Source organism: Centropristis striata, chromosome 11, assembly GCF_030273125.1.
Source record: "Centropristis striata isolate RG_2023a ecotype Rhode Island chromosome 11, C.striata_1.0, whole genome shotgun sequence".
Classification (NCBI taxonomy): Eukaryota; Metazoa; Chordata; class Actinopteri; order Perciformes; family Serranidae; genus Centropristis; species Centropristis striata.
Genome location: NC_081527.1, coordinates 22,425,779 through 22,447,451, shown reverse-complemented (window position 1 = coordinate 22,447,451; position 21,673 = coordinate 22,425,779). Strand labels below are relative to the sequence as shown.

Genomic DNA, 21,673 nt, shown 5'->3' with positions numbered 1-21,673 from the left:
GGTGTACATATACATATATATTTCTTCTCATTACATATAAACATGTACTACATTACAGTTAAATCACTTTCATTTATTATGACTTCTGCAGTATTTAATGTCGTCCATTCTTTGCATGATATTTTTATATTTATATATAATGAGGCCGATGACTGCCTCTCTGTACATATCAATAGTAATAAATATAATCTGTGCTGACCTCGAAGCAGAACTCCTGTCCCAGGATGCTGCTGTGCAGCGGCTTGATGAGCACGTCCTCCTCCATGCTGAGGTCCAGAGCCTCCACCGCGCTGCCCGGGCTCAGCAGGGACTCATGGGAGCTCGACTCCTTCAGCTTGGGGAGACCACGAGACCTGCAAGACAGGAGGAGGAGCAGTTAGACAGGAGAGAAAGACGATCTTTAGGTTAAAGAATCAGCGACAGCGACTCATCAAACTTCTTGTTTATCCCCACAGGCGACATCAAACCTACGAAAAACAAGCCCAGAGCCAGCTGAGGGGAGTCCCCCAGAGCATCCTCCTGCTCCTCCTCCTCCTCTACTCCTCCTCTCCTCCTGCAGACAGCGGTGCTCTGCTCCCTGCCTGTGAGCCCCTTTATGGAGCTGTAAACAGGTCCTGGGACGGCCAATCACACGGGGCCTCCGGGAGCGTCTCCACAGCAGCAGCCTCTCTCGGAGAGAGCGGCGCCAGGCAGCAGAGCGTGACGCAGCAGGAGCAGCGAGGAGCAGCGAGGGGCCAGGCAGGTGTCTAACTACAGAGCAGCCTCAGGGGAGAGGAGGTCACAGCAACCACTGCAGAGACTGATAAAAAACTCTGGATATCCTCCATCTAAAACTGTCAGCAGAAGGAAACAGGCAGCTGGTTTGTGTCACTGCTCGTGTAAACAAACAAACAAGAACTGCATGTTTTCTCTAAACAGGGAGAGGAGGAGTTCATCATCTGGAAGAAGTTGCAGCTCAGCACTGAGAGTCAACATGTTACAGTCAGAAACCTGCCATAAAAATCTGTTTTTCTATTAATCTATTTCATGTTTATCTATGACTCAGAACTTGTTGCAACAATTTTTGGGTCGATCATCCCATTTATAACACATTGGTGCTAAATATTTTACTTCAAGAATTAATTCTGGAGTAACTCCTTAAACTCCTCCAGAATCCCTTCAGACTCCAAGAGAGAAAAATCCTGCTGTGATCTGGTTCCAGAAACTTTTGACATTTAGTAGATCTGTGTATTTTGTGTGATTGTATGTCAGCTCTTGTGTTGTGTTGCTGCTTATTGTGAATCTAGAGTCTCAGCCATCCATCCTCTGAATGCTCCAGGTCTCTAGTTTGTGGTTGTAAAGTTTCATGAGGCTGTGATTATCCTAGAGGTCACAGCAGCTCATTTTTTACACTGAGGTCAAGTTTCACTCACTAACATCATCACACATGAAGAACATTGGGCTCATTGAATCCACAAGAGTCTCAGCTTTACACTCAGACCCCATTTATGCAGCTCACAGACTGTTTAGGGACCCCAGGATGCATAAAGATTCACACACAAGGGGACACAATAACACATTTTACAGCAGGTTACAGCATGTCTGAAAAGAGACTCGTGGGGAAACATAGAACTTATTTTCATTCGGATATCTGCAGGTCAGTTATTAACCAGTGAAGGGATTTTAGGATGCCTTATTACAAATATATGCTGCCTCACACTGGGCACCAATAATGTGGGGATTTTTATCTCTAACAGTTATAGGATGCCTCACGCAACGGGACATCAAAAATTTGAAAAGGGGTAAATCATAAATGCTATCCCTCCCATAAGGATATCAAATATGTGAGGGTGAACCTTGTGAGATTAGGCTCATTGAATCCACAAGAGTCTCAGCTTTCCAGTCAGACCCCATTTATGCAGCTCACAGACTGTTTATGGACCCCAGGATGCACAAAGATTCACACACAAGAGGACACAACAGCACATTTTACTGACTGTTATCAGTATAACGTGGACATGTCTGCAGCTTTATTGGATTTAATTTTCTGTACTTTTACTTCAATAATATCTGCAGAAATTGTACTTTTAAACAGAGACAGATCATGTGATTGTTAGAAACACTGAATGACATTTCAGGAGATCACTGTGTGGTTGTGCGTGTGTGTGTGTGTGTGTGTGTGTGTGTAATCTTGCTGCTGTGTCAGATGAGTTATGTAAACCCAGATTAGTGTGTTGAGATCATCAGATGAGATCCAGTAACTGAGTACTTTTACTCAAGTATTTATTTATCTATTCAGTATATTTATGTCTGCTTTGTTTTTAACAAAAAAAAATCAGAAACTATAAATAATTTTGTGATGTATTTATTATCCCATATCCCAATGACATTAAATGCATCAAAAATCATAAAAAAAAAAAAAAAAATGTTGGAATTAATAAAATCTGACATGATTTGATGATAAGATTAAATCAGCTTCTTGCGATTTTTTATTGTAATTATTTATTGATTGATTGTTAATTTGTATTTATTCAATATTTATTTCTTAAATATATATATATATATATATATATATATATATATATATATATATATATATATAAATATATTAAGCAATAATTAAGTATTATTTGCCCCCTATCCATTCAAACTGTTCTATTTATTTTATTTTGGCAGCTTCCACCCTCCACAGATTAAAGGGACATTATTTCAATATCCAATTTAATTTTTTTTTCTTGATAATTTCATTAATTTATGATTTAAAAAAACCCCAAAACAAATGGATGAAAATTAATAAATTCCCCAGGTGATCGTTTACGCATCAGGACAAACTGTGTGAGATCACATACACACACACACACACACACACACACACACACACACTGAGTGCTTCAGGAAGGGCTGGTCCCCTGCATTATGATGGAAACCTGATCCACTGCTGTCAGAGGAAGAGGAAGAGGAGGAAGCACTTACTGAGCTCTGACCACACACACCCACACAGCAACTTTATATTTTCACTGATAAACAAAAATATTGGAATGAGTTTGATCAGCTGATCTGGATGTTGGTCGTCTCATTGCAGAGTAAAAACCTTTGAAGCGGTTCAGCTGCAGGGTGGAGACCGGGTTTGACCCGGTGCAGCAGCTTCAGTCCACCTGGTGGCGTACCGACAATAAACAGAAGAAGGAGCGGAAAGTTTTGTCCATGTTGGTGCAGTTCTAGTTTTTCTTCAGATCAACTCTTCAGAGTCTCAAAAACACGTCAACTCTACCGCAAATAAACACATCACGCTGTGAGCATCCCTCGGCTCGCTGTCACACACCAGCCGCACCCTTTATAAACTAACATAATGTAATATCTAAGAGACTTTATGACCAGAGAACATCTCTGTGTGTGTGTCTGCAGAGTGGGAGAGCTGCTGTCCTTCTCCGGAAAGAAACAATTAAATAACAGTTAAAAATGCTTGCATGTATCGCTGTACATTTACATTTATCATGGTGACGCTGTCGGCACGACTTTAATCTGTCAGGATGTTTAGTGATGAGGAATCAGGGATGCAAACATAGGTATGGTGAAAAAAGAGAGAAAAAATAACATTCATTTAGCCGCTTAAATGTAATTCGGCACATATTTTGTAGATAAATGTGGACTCATTTCAGTAACAACGTAACTTAAATGACCAGTTACCAAGTGATCCGTCACAATCATCGTTATGTTAATTAAAAGGTTTTTTCAATGGAGTTCAGTATTAACGTTACTCACTTGAAACGAAATTCACATCAGACTATCAAACTGGTCAGTGCTGATCAAATCACCGGCGCACAGACAGGTTGAGACATGTCGCCCCTGCCAGCCTGTGCCGCGTGCGGGCATGCACAGTCACACACAAAGCACACATCTAAAGGCATAAATACTGCAGCGACATTATTGATTATACACAGATATCCATGTGACCTTAACATTATAAACTGACCGGATATAAGAAGTTTTGAGAGGCGAAAATAAAGATGAATTCATGTTTTCAGTCCCTAAAAGTTTAAAAAACAAACTCCTGTTGCTCATAAACGCCTCTGGATTGGAGCGGTGTGGTATGTGGTGGTTATTCCTCCAGAAATCAGACCAGCAGCCCCCCCAGCGAATGAACATACATGCACGCGCGGCCGGCCCAGCTCTGTTCACAGCGGGCTGCAGATCAACACACAGAGGGGGGGTGTGAGCACAGCACTAGTGCTTCACATAGCGATTTTTTATTTCTTAAATCTAAAAATGATGAATATCGCTTATTACACCTCTAACTAACTAGCCTTAACACACACTCGTTCACCATCTCAACTCACTGTCATGACGGACACGCGCTCCCGGGTCTCACTACTTCACAGCTGCACATCCGCCTCACCAGGCGGGAATCGCCGAAAAGCGACTTGTTTGCATCCATGAGGAATGCAGGTTCAGCTGATTGACATAAGATAAAATGTCTATGTATGTATGTATGTTTAAAAACAGGCATTATTGTTAGAGTTTGAACTTTCCAACAGTCCTTGAATGCAGTTTCCCTTATAGTGACCAAAACTTGTGTTAAAATGTTGATATTTCTGTCAGAATATCTTAATTATACATGTGTCATTTAAAATATGTCTGTCAGAGACAAACATTAAATAAAATAAACCTCACATCTCCTACACAACACACATGTCCTTCAGAGGCTCCTGTAGACGCCACACACACACACACACACACACACACACACACACACACACACACACAGACACACGCACGCACGCACGCACGCCCAGTCCTACCTGAACCTGAGAGTTTTGGTGAGTTGAGCTTTTCGAGCTCTGCGGAGGAGAGAAGACGAACCGTCCATCAGGAGCTCAGAGCTGACTGATGAGGGAGGGAGAGGGAGGGATGGAGTGTGTGTGTGTGTGTGTGTGTGTGGATAAAGCCTTATCGTCCTGTCCAGCTGGCTGACATTCTGTCGACCATAAAGCCCCCCCACACACACCGATGCAGCGGTCCACATTATTCTTTTAATGTATTAAAAATGTTTGATATTAAAAGTAAAGAACATGTTGACGTGCTGTTTCTGTTTAAATGCATTCATTTGAATTTTGTATTTATTTATCTATCTATCTTTTTTATTGTTGTATTTATGTATTCTATTTCTATGAATTTATTTATGTTTTATTTGTATTTATTTTTTCTATTTATTTCCATTTGAATCATCAGAGAGAGAGAGAGAGAGAGAGAGAGAGAGAGAGAGAGAGAGAGAGAGAGAGAGAGAGAGACTTCCAGTAAAACTACCAGCATACTGCTGGGAATGATGGACCGCTTAATGCAGGAGGAGAGAGAGAGAGAGGAGGAGGAGGAGGAGGAGAGAGGAGAGAAGGGAGAGAGAGGAGGGGACAGAGTGGAGGAGAGAGAGGAGGAGGAGGAGAGAGGAGGAGAAAGGAGAGAGAGAAGAGGAGGAGAGAGAGAGGAAGAGGAAAGAGAGGAGAGAGGGAGGAGAGAGTGGAGGAGAGAGAGGAGGAGGAGAGTGAGGAAAGGAGAGAGAGAAGAGGAGGAGAGAGAGAGGAGAGGAGAGGAGAAGGAGAAGAGAGAGAGGAGAGAGGAGGCCAGAGACAAGCAGCATCAGAACCAGAACAGGAAGTTCTGTTTAACATGAGCTGCCGTCTCTGTCTCTGGGTGATAATAACTAGAAAATTTCCTCTGGGGAAATTCTGATAGGGCCACGTGTGTGTGTGTGTGTGTGTGTGTGTGTGTGTGTGTAACTAAAATCACATAAAGTTACCTGTGTGTGTGTGTGTGTGTGTGTGAAGCATGTGTATCTGGAGGAGTGAGTGCGCTTACGCATAATACCTATCATTGATCCGATTTCAGGTTGAGTGTCCTGAGTTCTTTCTGAACAGCTACATATGTTTTTTGTGAAGAAAAATGAAGAAATAGCTTTGTAAGAGCGATCTGAAAAACTGTAAAATATGCTTTTCTACAGAAATCTTCCTGCGTTTTTAATATGGGAGTCAATGGGGCTGTTGGTGGTGCATCTGTGCGTCCTACGCCCAAACTATAACTCTGACAGCTTTACCAGAGGATTGTGAGTGAGAAGACAAATTTTCCTACGTTTCTATGTATAAATTATTTCTGTAGAGTGGAATTTGTGGCCTGGAGTGCAGTTTTCAAATGTATTTTTTGACAATTTTTTCTCTCCCTCTACACTCTGGCGATGATGTCAAAGGCTGTGACACGAACATTCCATGAAATACACACCCATTATGATCTCGGATCAGTAAATAGTGCACTGGTGCGATTGCCCCATGGCCCTAATAATAATAAAAAGTGTTTATCTCAGCGACCTGAAGTGACCTCACAGCAGGTCACATGACCACGCTGTCAAACCCTCAGCAGCGGGTTTCCACCAGCAGCTTTTCACAAACACGCACACACACACACACACACACACACTGACCTGTCTGGTTCTGCTGCTCTCAGCAGTCTGAAGCTGCTCGTTGTGTTTCTGTCCAGTTTGGTTTGACTCTTCGTCCTCTTGATGGATCCTTTGAGACGTTTACTGAAGAAACCCTGAAACATAAACAGAGACGTGATGAACAGAGAGGAGAGACCTGATCACATTCTTGGCAGTGAATTAGCAATCATGCCCTCAGGTCGGTGGCATTATGTGCCGATGCAGAAGACAACCCGCTCTGCAAATTCTACTGTTTTAATAAATATTTTACTATTTACTATTGACAGACTGACTGTAAAACTGAATTGCCCTTCTGGGACTAACAAAGTATTCTGCATCTGAACAAAATATAATGATGTTTTTTATTATTTCATTTCATTTTTGGCTCATTTGTTTCTCTATTAACTAATATATCAAGTTATTTTTTAATTTCCATTGATTCTCTTTTTTTAATTGATTTTTTTTTCCGTTTAATTTTTCTTTATTAATTAGTTCACCTATTTGGGTTGATTTCCCCCCATTTAATTTATTAAATATTTTACTATTAAGAGATTTATCCAAATCCATATCCAATTCCATTTAATTTAATTAAAAATGTTTATAAATACATTTTTATATTAATTTATTTTTCCCACTGTTTCATTTATCTTTTTGTTTTTATTTGCCATTTATTTTTTTGTATTAATGAACTTATCTATAATTCTAAATATAAATATTTTCTATTAAGTCTATTCATTTTTAAGTTTCCACTTTTTTTCTCTCTATCAATTGATTTATCTATATTTTTATCTATATCTTTATTTTTGTTTTATTTGCCAGTTATTATTAATATCAATTAATCTATCTTTAATTGTAAATATCTAAAAATATTTTACTTTTTGTAATTTTCTTCATTTTAATAACTATTTTCCTATTACTTGATTTATCTATTTATTTTACAATAAATCTGTTCTATCAATTAGTTTATCTATTCCCTTAATATTTACCTCATCATCATTCATAGATGAATGTGATTAATTAATAAAATAAATAATAATAATTATTATTATTATTATTATGTTGCTGTTGGACTGGTCACCTGTTGATATCAGCAGGTTCATGAAAAACTTTTTATCAGAGATTTAACAAGAGGACGCAGCGCCCCCTGCAGGTCACGCACACGCACGTTATCATGATGAGTCATCGTTGTGAGTCAGCAGAGTTCATCAGAGTCCAGCAGCAACGTGCGTGTGTGTGTGTGTGTGTGTGTGTGTGTGTGATCACTGATCAAACCCTTCAGCTGCTCTCCACCAATCAGCTCCTGCACGACAATAAAAGTGAGCGGCCTCGTTTCCTGGGATATTAATATCCTCAACACAACCACCCCCCCCCCCCCACACCCCCCCCTCAGGCTGCAGCCGATCTGATCCTGATGAGACTCCCAGCATGCTCTCTGTCTAACTTCACTACATGAACGAACTGTGTTAAGTCTGAGTGAAACTATAAATACTTGCAGCTCTGCAGAGTCTCTATTCTGCTCGGCAGCGTGAACACAGCGCTGCCTCACATGCCACGACTCATCATCACGCTCACTTCTTCTTCTGTCACATCAACGAAGAAACACAGAAAACTGCAAAAACTCTCATCTGGAGCTTAACATGTTTCTGACCAAAGCATGTCCAGTTTTATTTCCAGTCATTACAAGTGTTGCACACACAACATTTCCTCATTATTAATGCCAGTTCTTTCTGTTTTAATGTGTATTTAATGTACATTTTAATGTGTATTTGGGCTCCTGAAATAAATCAAAGGTAACAGAGCAATAAACCAGAGAGGAACAGGTTAATGTTGGGAAAAAGTAAATTACAATCTATCCTCCGCTGTATGGAGAGAAAACTAACATTCACAGCACGGCACTTCACACACAGGTATGATGCATTCAGTAGCGTCAGAAAGGCTATGGTGCATTCAAGAACATGGGACATATGAAAACTTACGGAGAAACAAGTTATTACTGAATGGAACTTAGTTCAATAACAAGTTAACAAAACATTGACAGCGTGGACTTTCTAACAACAACAAATCTGTTTAATCATTTGAAGAAGTTCCACCAAGTGATTATGCAGAAAGCATGAAAATGGTAGCACAGCCTGCCACTGCTACCAGAACACGTAGCATTAGCAGTTTAGCCACTGCTAGCGGTGCAGCCACCAGACCAAAGCAGCAATCAATCACGTCATGTTTTGCGGCTAATTTGCCGTACGAGCAAAATACAAAGAGGAGAAAGTTTGAGTTTACTGTGTTATTTCATATTTTTCTACAGTTGTACTGTTGAGCAAAAATTGTTTTAATGTTTCTATGTTTATCTTTTTTAATTAGATTTGTTCTTTATTTCTTATGTTAATAAAAAAATAATTAATCTCTAATTCCTTTAGTTTTTGGTACAGATGTTTTAAAACTGGCAATACAATATAAAAAACATATCGTGATTTTTTTTTTTCCCCCCATATTTCCTAGCCCTACTACATAGGTACTTTTACTGCAGTAAAGTAATGCAAGATTTTGACTGCAAAACAGTATTTTTACAGTGTGGAATTAGTACCTTTACTGCTGTACTTTTTACTGTAACACAGTAAATGATGCAGGGTATTTTGCAGGTAGTTTTACAGCGTAGTATAAGTACTTTTAGTGAAGTATTTCCTCCAGGACTTGTGAATGAGCTCTGTGTTTATCTGACATTCTGCAGCAGCTGGTGGACGACCTCTTGGGCTGTTAAACATCACATTCTGTCTGTCTGTTAGAGACTCAGTTATTGATGCTGAGAAGTTAATCAGGTTCTGAGTCTGATGAGTCACATGACGGAGCTTTAATCTAATCAGTGATTCTGTCTGAAACATGAAATCTTCTGTCAGTACTAACGAGTGCCCTCACTGCTTCATCTGCAGCAGCAACATCCACATCCAGGCCAGACTCCAGCTCATCTACAGTCTGTCTGAGATCACAAACATCTCACAGTCTAAGTCTATGTAAGTCTAATTTAAGAGGAAAAAAAAAATTACAAATTCATGATGGAAAAAATCACAAATTTATGACCAAAAAAATCACAAATTTGCAAGAAAAAAGTCACAAATTGCTGAGAAAAAAAATCTTAAAACTACAAGAAAAAAATCACAAATGTACACTCTGTGTTGTTAAGATGCAGTCTGGAGCTTATTTAATTCCTGTTTCATTCTCACACTGCTGTGAACGCTCAAACCAACTCTGATGACCAGAGGAGAACTCTCAACCAAAGGAGGAAGAGATGGGAGAGCCAGCAGCAGAAACACACACACACACACACACACACACACACACACTAAATGTGAAAAGTGTCAGCTCTTTCCCTCACACATTCTTGATATTTGTTAACATAAAGCTCATAGTGAAGGAACCGAACCAGAGAGACATAAAACTCTACAGTGCAGATTTCTAAAACTCTGTATCTGTGTGGAAAAAACCATGTGTCTGAGACGAATCGCTGCATCACGTCACTAACACATAGAGGTGAAAATATGAAGTGATTAAAACCAGCGAAAACCTCCTCAGGACCGAGTGAGTGACAGTAACAGCATCAGACATGATGCTCTGTACTAGTGAGGACCAAACACCTCTGCGAGCTCTGACTGTAGAGTTTACTGGTGTTTATACTGTCCTTCTTGCTGCATGCTGTCACTGTGATGATATTATCTGTGTGTGTTCTCTCCTCTGTCAGTAAAGTGAAGCGTGTGCAGGAACTCACCGGGACCTTGAAAGGAGACGAGTTGGGGTTGTCGACAGCGACGCTCTTCTCTGAGCTCAGACCAGAGATACTCCTCCTCCTGGGAGAGCGCTCCGAAGACACTTCTGATGAGACAAGAGACACAAACACACAGAGAGTTAGACAGACTGAAGCACAGCCTCTTCATAATCATCATCATCAACATCAACATCAGCAGCAGTCTATGAGCGTTCAGACTGGAGCAGACAGATGGAGGATGAGGTGACACATTCAGAGATGGAGGAGAACTTTGACCTCCTTCACAATCAGACACCACGAACTGTCTTCTCCTCTCTGTGTCCTCGTGTTTCACTGCAACATATACAATCTATATAATCTAGAAGTCCTGCAGCTCTGTGGAATCAGCACAATCAGAACAACTGAACATGTCTCAGTGCAGAATAACACAGTTAGAATGACAGAAATCAGAAAAACAAGTTGAATTTCTCTGATAAATGATTTTCTAAAAAAGTAAATAAAATGGAATTTATATATAAACACTTCACAAATACAGTAAAACCAGTTTTCTCCACATATTGAAGTACTATCAGGTTTCCAGTCTCTCCTGTCCTCTCCTCTCTGCTCTGTGCAAACAGCCTCTCCTGACCACTTTTCTCTGCTCTGTGTAAACAGCCTCTCCTGTCCTCTCCTCTCTGCTCTGTGTAAACAGCCTCTCCTGTCCTCTCCTCTCTGCTCTGTGTAAACAGCCTTTCCTGTCCTCTCCTCTCTGCTCTATGTAAACAGCCTTTCCAGTCCTCTCCTCTCTGCTCTGTGTAAACAGCCTCTCCAGTCCTCTTTTCTCTGCTCTGTGTAAACAGCCTCTCCTGTCCTCTCCTCTCTGCTCTGTGTAAACAGCCTCTCCAGTCCTCTTTTCTCTGCTCTGTGTAAACAGCCTCTCCTGACCTCTACTCCGTCCCTCCTCCAGGCTCATTGATTTTAGTTTTCTTTAATCTAAATTTAGCCTATTTACTTCCTCTCGTCTCACTCAGCAGCCGTCCTGTCTGAGCTGGAGTCTCCTGGGGCTGAGCGAGGCTCCTGAACGGCTCCTGAGCACCTATGAGTCGCTGACAGCCGCGGGGATGCTGCCGGCAGCGCCGAAGACAGGAGAATCAGAAATAACTCGTCACCTCTGTCAGTGAGGAGCTCTGGAGCTGATGCAGGACGTCTGATCCTCTGATCTCTGAGCATCATAACGCTGCTGGCTGTTTAACTTTATGTGCAACTTATTTATCTCTCACACCTATTTATGTCATCTAGTTATGGTCTGTTTATTGCAATGTCTAGTGTTTGTTTGTATTTATATTAGGGACTCAGATTTAGTTTTTTATTCCAAGTGTTGAGGTCATCACCTGGTTCCACTTCATGTTAGGGCATGGCAATATATTGATATAAAAGATATATAGATATATTTTTAAATGTGATATAGAATTAGACCATATCACATATATTGATATAGTTCAAATCTGCACTGTGATCCTTGCTCCAGGCAAGCTGTGGCTTTTATTATAGATATATTTTATTGAAATGTGCACTCTATGAAGCTTTGATTTAAAAAAAGGTACTCCTCCTGTTAAACAGTATTTATGTTCACTTAAATAAACGGTTTCAATAAAACTACTTGTGACATGTTATATTTGACTTTGACTGAACATTTGCTCTCACTTCAGCCTAAACATATCGGGATATGACTTTTGGTCCATATCATCCAGCCTTACTTCATGTACCAACATGTTCCCGTACTGACTATAAACTTCCTTTGAACCTTTGAATTTACAGATATTTTAATAACATGAACACATGAGCTGCAGCTGCTCCACCAACACAAGGTTGCTGTCACTTTGTTTAGATTGTTTTTTTTGCGGGAAGATGCAAAAAATCTCCCGTCCTGAGTTTCATGACTCTCGGTAGAGTGGTGGGCGGAGCCACAGGAGACATGGTGCATTCAAGAGCTAATAAGGATCACAGGGTGGAAACACTTTTGTTTTTGGGCAGAGCTTTGAAGTTTTTTTAACCTACCGGAGGTTTGAAAAGTGTGTTTTTAAAAACAGACATTAATGTCACAGTTTAAACTCTCAGGAGGATTATTGGCTACAAACTTTTACTGCAAACTTAAAAAATAACAACTGAGATTAATTTAAGAGCAACATACGCTTTTAAACGAATCCACAGCGAAACAGAATTTATTCACATGACTAATTCCAGCTTTGACTGACTGAAGACTCGATGAGAGAACTCGATCTGGCAAAGAACAAAAATAAAAAGAGCTAGTTTGGTGACATCACTGCCCGATCCAAACTAGGTCTGGAGCTTTTATATTCTGTTTAACCTGTCACCAAAATAAATGAACATTTTAAAGGGAGGAACGGATCCTGACACAGATCAGATGGCGAAACAGACAAAATTAAAAGTAGAAAAGTGTGAGAGACGATTCAGAAAGAAATGCTATTATTATCTGCCTTTAATATTATTATACTATTATCATTATTATTATTATTATCTGCCTTTATTATTATTATTACACTATTATTATTATTATCTGCCTTTACTATTATTATTATTATTATTATTTTCTGCCTTTGTTATAATTATAATACTATTGTTATAATTATTTTACTTTTATTATTTTATTTAGCCTTTATTATTTGTTTTTCTCCTTCTTATTCTTTTTAATATTATTATTATTAGTAGTATAATTATAATACTAATACATTTTATGCCTTGATTGTTATTATTTTTACTAGTAGTAATATAATTATTATCCTCATACATGCCTTTATAATGGTCATTATTATAATTATCACTTGATGTTAAAGGTTCTGTTGTTTACACGATAAATGTTAAATAAAAATTAAGTGAAGAACAATAAAAAAGTAGCAGAAACAGAAACATGAAGTGGTTCAGCAATCAAAGCTGTAAAAACTAGCGATGACACAATAAATGACAGCAGATATGAAACGATATGACAGAAGTAAACATATCTCCTGATGATAACGTGTAGCAACTGCCTCTGAAGGCTAGAGGACGAGGACGTTACAGTAAATCACAGATAACGAGACACAAACAGTCAACAGTTCTCAGAGGACCGACCTGCAGAGACGCCAGCATCACAGCATGAATACACAGAAGAACGGAGGACAGTGAACGCAACATGCAGCAGCAGCAGTAGCAGCGGCAGCAGCAGGAGCAGTGTGTATCAGGTTCCAGCTGCTCGCTGCACTGTGCATGCAGCGCCGCAGGAAGCCGGGACAAACTTTCATGCACGTCCCCCTTCCCCTCCCTCCCTCCCTCCCTCCCCCCACAGACAGCAGCAGAGGAAGCGATGGTCCGGCGGCGGCGGACAGCATCGCTTCTCTTCTGCAAAGTTGAGGCAACATGCCGGTCACATGACAGACAGAGAGAGAGAGAGAGAAAGAGAGACGGTACCTCGGTCACAGCTGTTCCCCATCATCTGAGGAGAGGACACACACACACACACGGTCAGACGGGATTGGACGGAGCAGCCGCCGCCCGTCAGCCAATGAGGTTAAGCTGCAGACGTCCGTCTTCGTCCCATGAACATCGTCGACTCGGTGGCGTCCCCCCCCCCACCGTCACCACCACCACCTGCCTCTCCCCTCAGCACCGCATCCTCCTCCTCCTCACAGTCCCTCCTCTCCCATCTCTCCCTTTCTCTCTCCACTCAGCAGTAATTCTAAACCTCTCTCTCTCTCTCTCTCTCTCTCTCTCTCTCAGAGCTCAGAGGTTTTACCGCATTTATTCAATCAATCACTCTAACTGCACTGTTCTGCTTCCTCTCCTCTTCTTTCCTTCTCTCTCTGCACACGCTCGGTCTCTCTTCCCCTCTCGGTCTCTCTCTCTCTCTCTCTCTCTCTGCAGCAGCCTCGCTCGCCCTCTCTTCTTCTCCTCTTCCTCCGGAGCTCTTCGTCTCTGAGCTCAGAGGATAATTACTAACTAAGTTTCCTCTCAGCCGCCTGATGTGGGACACAACTCAGGAGGCTTCAGATATTAGCACAGTGTGTGTGTGTGTGTGTGTGTGTATGTGTGTGTGTGTGTGTGTGTGTGTGTGTGCTTCAGACTAAAGCTGCCACTAAACATTATTTAATGTTTGTGTTTATGTTTTCCTGCCACCAGGGGGTGTCTCCCTCTCTCTCTCTTACAGGTTGAGTCTGAATCAATTATTTTCTCTATTAACCCTCTGAAACCCACCATCAAAACTCATGATTTCTTTCGCCAGATATTAACTGTTTGTCATAGAAATAAACTGTAAAAACGTCAGAGTTTGAACTTTTTGACGGTCCTTGAACGCATCATTAGTTATATAAAGTGACCAAACTTGTGTTAAATGTTGATATTTTGGTCAGAATCTCTTTATTTTACATGTGTCATTTAAAATAAAGTGTTTGCACTTACCAGATTTAACTCTGCTCCATGTGGGCACTTGGAAAAGTGTTTATTTATAATTTTCTAAGAATAATTTATCAGAGAAATTCATTTTTTTCTGGTTTCTGTCATTCTAACTGTGTTATTATGCATTTTATACAGTCTATGTTCTGCACTAAGACATGTTTGAGTTGTTCTGATTGTGCTGATTCCACAGAAGTGCAGGATTTACAGATTATAGATTTTATATGTTGCAGTGAAACAAAGAGACAAATATGATATATTTTGTATTTTTTGTTGGTAATTTTGTGTCTTTTTGGAAATTTTGTGTAATTTTATGTCTTGTTTGGTAATTTTGTGTCTTTTTCAGTAATTTATCAGAGAAATTCAACTTTTCTGGTTTCTGTCATTCTAACTGTGTTATTCTGCACAAAGACATGTTTGAGTTGTTCTGATTGTGCTGATTCCACAGAGCTGCAGGATTTATAGATTATATATTGATTTTATATGTTGCAGTGAAATGAGTGAAGTAACACAGAGAGGAGAATGTAAAGAGAAACATGGGTTGACAGGGTTAATAATGATGCTGACCTATAAACAGACTCGTGTGTTTGAATCGTGAACCTTCAACAGGTGAATCAGGTTCATTTTGTGTGGACTGACTGCATTTTTTCCTGTCAGCGTCTATCTCAGAGAGACGAGGCTCAGTCTGATCTGACCTCTGACCCCTGCAGCGGTGTGTGGGCGGAGCGTCGGGCCGGGATGCAAGGCTGTGATGTCACCAGACAGCAGTGCGAGGAATGACGGGAATGTGTGAAAGGCCGGCGCTCAGCGAGGCGTCGACACACCTGACACACACCTGACACACACACACACACACACACACACACACACACACACACCTGACACACACACCTGACACACCTGACGACGGCAGAAACAGCAGAACAACAGAGATAATCTGCTGCTCAGAGACTCTTTGTTCAGACGTCTGGAGAGGAACAGCTACCGACCGTCTCTCAGGCACATCCACTGAACTACTGATAACTGACTCATAGCTTCACTACTTTTTCAGGAAAATATCAAATATTCTCTTTTTCAGCTACACAGATGTGAGAATTTGCTACTTTTATCTGGCATATATCTTGGGGTCAAACCAAAGGAAATTAAAGACCTCACTGGGCTTTTTAAAATAAATAATATCTAATTTAAATGAACCTCACCTGAAAGCTGATGTCTTAAATCACAAAAAAGTTGAATTTCTTTGCTAAATTATTTTTATAAAAATGTGAATAAAATAGAATTTATATATGAACTCTCTAAGTGTCCTGAATGTGGTAAAAACGTATTGAAGTATTGTTTCCAGCCTCTCCTCTCCTGTCCTGTCCTCTCTGCTCTGTGTAAACAGCCTCTGCTGTCCTCTCCTCTCTGCTCTGTGTAAACAGCCTCTCCTGTCCTCTCCTCTCTGTGTAAACAGATTTTCAGTGCATATTTGTCACGTTTTTCCAAAAATACACAATTTATCAGCCAGAAACTGTCTTCTGTCAGAAGAATCACCAAGTCTGAGCTTAACATGTTGATATTTGATTAAAACATTAAGCTGTTCACACTAACAGTTCCCTTGCTTTAAACAACCCAACTACTATCTTTTAATAATAAGTGCAGATTTTACCTGCTGAACTACAGATTCACCAGATATTTTTGTCTCTGTTTGAACAAGAAATAAACTTTATTATGTATTTATTAAAGTGTTACGACACTTTGTTTTTTAACTTATTCTAACTGATTTCACTCCTCCTCCTCCTACTCAGATCAGCTTTCACAACAAACATTCTAAGAATTTCTCTCACATAAAGAAGCCGTTCTGTGCCGCCTCCTCTCACGTCTCTTCACATTCCTCTGAATTTATTAAAACACATTATCATAATAATGTGTCACATGTTGCATGTAAAGACATTTACAGTCTGTTAAAGATGTGACGGGTCTTCTGCTCTGTTGAAATGATTTCATTATTTTACATTTATTCTTTGTGCAGCTTTAACGTGACACAAAAAAAACCATTAAATATTTATTTGGGCTTTATTATTATTATTTTGTTTATTGTGATTTTGCAAAATTTCTGCAGAAAACAGTTGTTATTCTTGTGTTTGTTTTCTTTTTTTATTACAATAATTATTTTTATTTTTTTGTGACAAGGTCTGATTTAAAAGATTTATTAAAGAAAAACACTAAAAAGGAGAAGAAATAATATTAATGAACTGCTTCACAGTGTGTAAATGTTTTATACATGTATATGTTTTTAATCTAATAAAGCTACAAAGATAATTTATTAGTGACAGAACATTATTATAAAACAAGTTTCGTCTTTATAAGGGGAGCATTATAAAGGAGGAGGTAGAGAGAGAGAAGGAGAGAGGAGCAGGAGGAGGAGGAGGAGGAGAGGAGTAAGGAGAGGAGAGAAGGAGGAGAGAGGAGGAGCAGGAGGAGGTGGGAGTGTGGGAGGAGGAGGAGGAGGAGGCCTTTTTTTCTTTAATTTCTTGTTAATTTTATTGCCTGGTACAACTAAAGGTACATTTGTTGGGACAAATATAATGACAACAACAAAAACAGCTAATAAGAGTTTAATTTAAGAGCTGATATCTAGACATTTGCCATGGTTTTCTTGATAATAACCAATTTAATAACCATTTCTTCCATGACTGTAAATGCTGCCCTTACTAGGGTTTGTCATATTTAATTATTTTGTAATGTTTGTTATTCTTTTCTCATATAAATATATTTATTTAAAAAAAAAGATTGGCCTATTTTATTTCATAGGCAATTTTTATTCAACATATTTTTTTATTTAATGTCACTTTACGGAGCTAAAGTATGGAACTACTTGTGACATATCATATTTGACTTTGACTGAACATTTGCTCTCACTTTGCAATAAAAATATCAGGATATATATCGTATATCGATATTCAGCCTAAATATATCGGGATATGACTTTTGGTTCATATTGCCCAGCCCCAGTCAGAATACAGGTCTTGTATGTCAACTCTCCTACTCTCTTGTAGGTCAACTGTTGTTCAGAGTTAGATTAGTCCTGTGAGATAATCTGTCTTTGCTGATAAACCATGAAAACAATCAGAAAATATCTGGATGATTTATATTATTGTGACACCTCTAGCGAACAGCAGCTAACTGTCAGCTAACTGACCAGTTAGGCTCCGCCCACAGAACACGCCATCGCTGCAAACAGAAAACTGGTCGAGATAATCGAAATCTGACATGTGACTCATTTCAGTCGATACCAGACGAGTGATGAGTCTGTAGTTATTGTTTACGTTTATAAATCCCTTCTATTATTCACCAACATACCAGACAGAATCAAACATAATCTGTTAAAGCTGAATGAACCTCCTGGATCAGATCCAGGGTCAGATTCAATCAGTTCAACATGTCAAGACAAGAGAAAGAGAGAAAGAGAGACAGAGAGAGAGAGAGAGAGAGAGAGAGAGAGAGAGAGAGAGAGAGAGAGAGAGAGAGTGAGGAGAGAGAGAGAGCGAGAGTGAGGAGAGAGAGTGAGAGTGAGGAGAGAGAGAGAGGGAGGAGAGAGGGACAGAGAGAGAGAGAGAGAGAGTGAGGAGAGAGAGAGAGAGAGTGAGGAGAGAGAGAGAGGGAGGAGAGAGGGACAGAGAGAGAGAGAGAGAGAGTGAGGAGAGAGAGAGAGAGAGTGAGGAGAGAGAGAGAGCGAGAGTGAGGAGAGAGAGTGAGAGTGAGGAGAGAGAGGGAGGAGAGAAGGAGAGAGAGTGAGGAGAGAGAGAGAGAGGGAGGAGAGAGAGTGAGGAGTGATGATGGTCTACAGTCTCTCTGATTCTGAGTAATCTAAAGTAAATTTGGCACACAATGATCTAATTATGTCTGATCTTGGGACAGCTGGAGTGGCAATATTCAGCCGCCTGGAAGCAATGTGACCCACAGACTCACAGACACAGACAGAGGCAGGAGGCGCTAACGACACCTCATACACCTGAGACCACCTGCAGGTCAGAGGTCACCATCTGCAGAAACACAACATCCTGCAGGAACGTCAAAAACACTGGACGCCCCAAATACTGCAACAGCATCCTTTATGGAGCAACATAATTCTGTTATAAACTCTTCCCCCAGCTCCTCCTGCTCCTTCTCCTCCTGTTGCTCCTCCCGCTCCATGCCCCACAGCAGCTTCACTCCTCCTCCCCTTCCTCCTCCTCCTCCCTCCACTCCTCCTCCCCCTCCTTCCCCCGCTTCCCCTCGTTCTTCTCCTCCTCCTGCTGCTCCTCCTCCTACTACTCCTTCTCCTCCTGCTCCTCCTCCCTCCTCCTCCAGACCCCCTCTCTGACAGCTCCTCTCCCCAGGAGCGAGCACTGATGCTGGGCTCTCTCCTCAGCTGCTGCCCCTCTCCTCGTCTGGAGTTTAACAACAAACTCTTAGTTTTTATTCTCCAGTTCTCTGATCTGCTGCAGTAACTCAGTACACACAGATACCTTTACTCACATGTACTTTTACTTTTAGAACTGTGAAGACATTCAGCTGATGCTACTTGTTAAGTTTGATATTTTAAACTTTAAGTACATTTTCCTTGTAATATATCTGCACTTTTACTTTGAAACTTTTACTACATGAAGCAGATTAAACGTGTGTACTTTAATATTTGAAACTTTAAGTATATTTTTCTTATAATACTTGCATAAGTTTTGTTTTAAAATTTAAATGTATTAATGGAATTTCTTTTAGCTGATAACACCTGTGGACTTTGATTGAAACTTAAGTATTAAAACAAAATGTAAGCAAAGTATTAAAAAATAAATGTTTTTAAAGTACAGTTATCTTATAATACTTTTTGGTACATTTTAGTTAGCCTACATGTAGGATATATTTGTTTACTTTAACTTTTTATACTTTAATTACATTTAGCAGATATTTGTTCACTTTAACTTCCGATACTTTAGTTTTGTACATTTTAGTTAGATTTTAAGCAGATATTTGTTTACTTTTAATATTTAAGTTACATTTATCTTATAATACATGTGTACTTTAAATACATTTAGCGGATATTACTGTAACTGAAAGGTTGAGGTGTAACGGATTATTACGTCTCCTGCAGGATCGGAGTCTATCGATAAGGTATCGATCAGATAATCTCAGTTTGTCTGCTGGCGGACTCTCCTCTCGACTCCACGCGCGTCTCACGAGCGGCAGCTTTTTAAATGAAGTTAAAGCAGGTAAACAACGGCGCGCGGCGGCCCGTCTGCGGCGTGCTGAACTTTATTTACTCACCGGAAGTGTGACTTATTGAGTGTTGATCGTAAAAAGAGAAAATAGACTCACCCAGAAAGTCCATGAGAGCCGCAGCCTGCCTCATGTCCTCTGTGAGTAAACACAGTTTCACTGTCACACACAAAACACACACACACGCGGCTCGACAGACACACTTCCGCCGCGGACCTTCACAATAAAGGTCTGCGCTCTGAAGTGCTCCTTCTTTTATGCTGTTTTAATTGCTACTTTTTTCTTTAACTCTACTGTTTTATTCTACTATAATTTAATTTTTTAAATGTCATTTATTTATTTTTAAAAAAGCTTTTCTAAAAACTCATACATATAAATTTGTATAATAAAATTAATAAAATACATTTCATGTATATAACATGTTGTATTTACACTAAATTTAAATTTAGAGTTCACTTTTATTTTACGTTTTTTTATAAAAATAAATTGAGACATTATGGACAAATTGAACAAACAGAGGAAGTTATTTTCTGTTAATTAACATTAATACAGATTTATTTGGCAGCTGAACACAATTCTGTAGTTTATTATTAAATATATAAATATTATTTTCTCTGTTGATTTTCTGACAGAAACATTTATTTGTCACTTATTCTTATATGATGAGCAGCTGTACGATTTATATGACTTCAGGCTACAAATATTACAGATTCATAAAGAGTTTTATTGTGATATTTATGGACTGAATCCAGAGTCTGTAAAGGCTTTTATTTTGAAGGTGAGGTTGCAGGATGTGTGGGTTTTATTGTGGCGGGCTGACAGGTGGGAGGCAGACTGAGGAATGCAGCAGATCCAGAGTCAGTCAGAGCTTCACCTCCACCACAGAGAGACAGAGAGAAACCACAGAAACCAGAGGAAAGATTCAAACTGGAGTTCTGTTAGCATCAGTTAGCATCAGCTAGCATCTGTTAGCTTTCTCTCTCTATGCAGAGAGCCACTGAACTTTTAACGACTGCAGCTCAAAGTTTAAATCTTCCAGAAAAAATGATTCAATGAGGAGCAGGAAGAGGAGAGAGAGAGAGGAGAATGGGAGAGGAGCAGGGGGAGGAGAGAGGAGCAGAAGGAGGAGGTGGAGGAGGAGAGGGGAGGAGAGAGGAGCAGGAGGAGGTGGAGGAGAGAGGAGGAGGAGGAGAAGGAGTAGGAGGAGCAGCAGGAGGAGGATAGGGAAAGGAGGAGCAGGAGGAGGTGGAGGAGTAGAGAAAGGAGGAGCAGGAGGAAGTGGAGGAGGAGGCGAGAGGAGGAGGAGAGAGGAGGAGCAGCAGGAGGAGGAGAAAAAGAGAGGAGAGGAGGGGAGGAGAGAGAGGAGGAGGAGCAGGAGTAGGAGAGAGAAGGAGGAGCAGCAGCAGAAGGAGCAGGAGGATGATCTCAGCTCAGACAGATGATCAGTCATCAACACTGTAATTAGACCGAAATACCAGAACAACAACAACAACATCACATCTCAGAGAAGAAGAAGAAGAAGGAGGGGGAGGCGGAGGAGGAGAAGAAGGAGGAGAAGAAAAGAAGAAGAAGGAGGAGTAGGAGAAGGAGTAGAAGAAGAAGAAGAAGGTGGTAATAAATGAGCTTCACATTTCCAGTTCCATTATCTAATTTCCCAGTTTGTCTTTATTCTCCTCCTCAGTCTGAAAAACCTCAAACACCAGAACAAACTCATCACAATAACCAGGACAGGTTCACAAACAAAACCAGTAAAAAGTCATATTAAATCCAGTATAAATCCAGCATCAAACCCAGTAAGAAGTCACTATAATAACCAA

The 21,673-nt window shown here is 40.1% G+C and overlaps 1 protein-coding gene across 2 annotated transcripts in view; it reads right to left on the bottom strand.

The window, feature by feature from the left end:
• Positions 1-21,673, bottom strand: part of rasal2 (RAS protein activator like 2) — an 85,477-nt gene that overhangs the window by 17,874 nt on the left and 45,930 nt on the right. For both annotated transcript variants that reach the window (XM_059344601.1, XM_059344600.1), the window contains exons 4-6: positions 10,200-10,303; positions 6,446-6,558; positions 200-353 (exon numbers count right to left, since the gene is read on the bottom strand). In XM_059344601.1, coding sequence (XP_059200584.1) covers positions 200-353; positions 6,446-6,558; positions 10,200-10,303 — 371 coding nt within the window. The remainder of the gene's footprint in view (positions 1-199; positions 354-6,445; positions 6,559-10,199; positions 10,304-21,673) is intronic.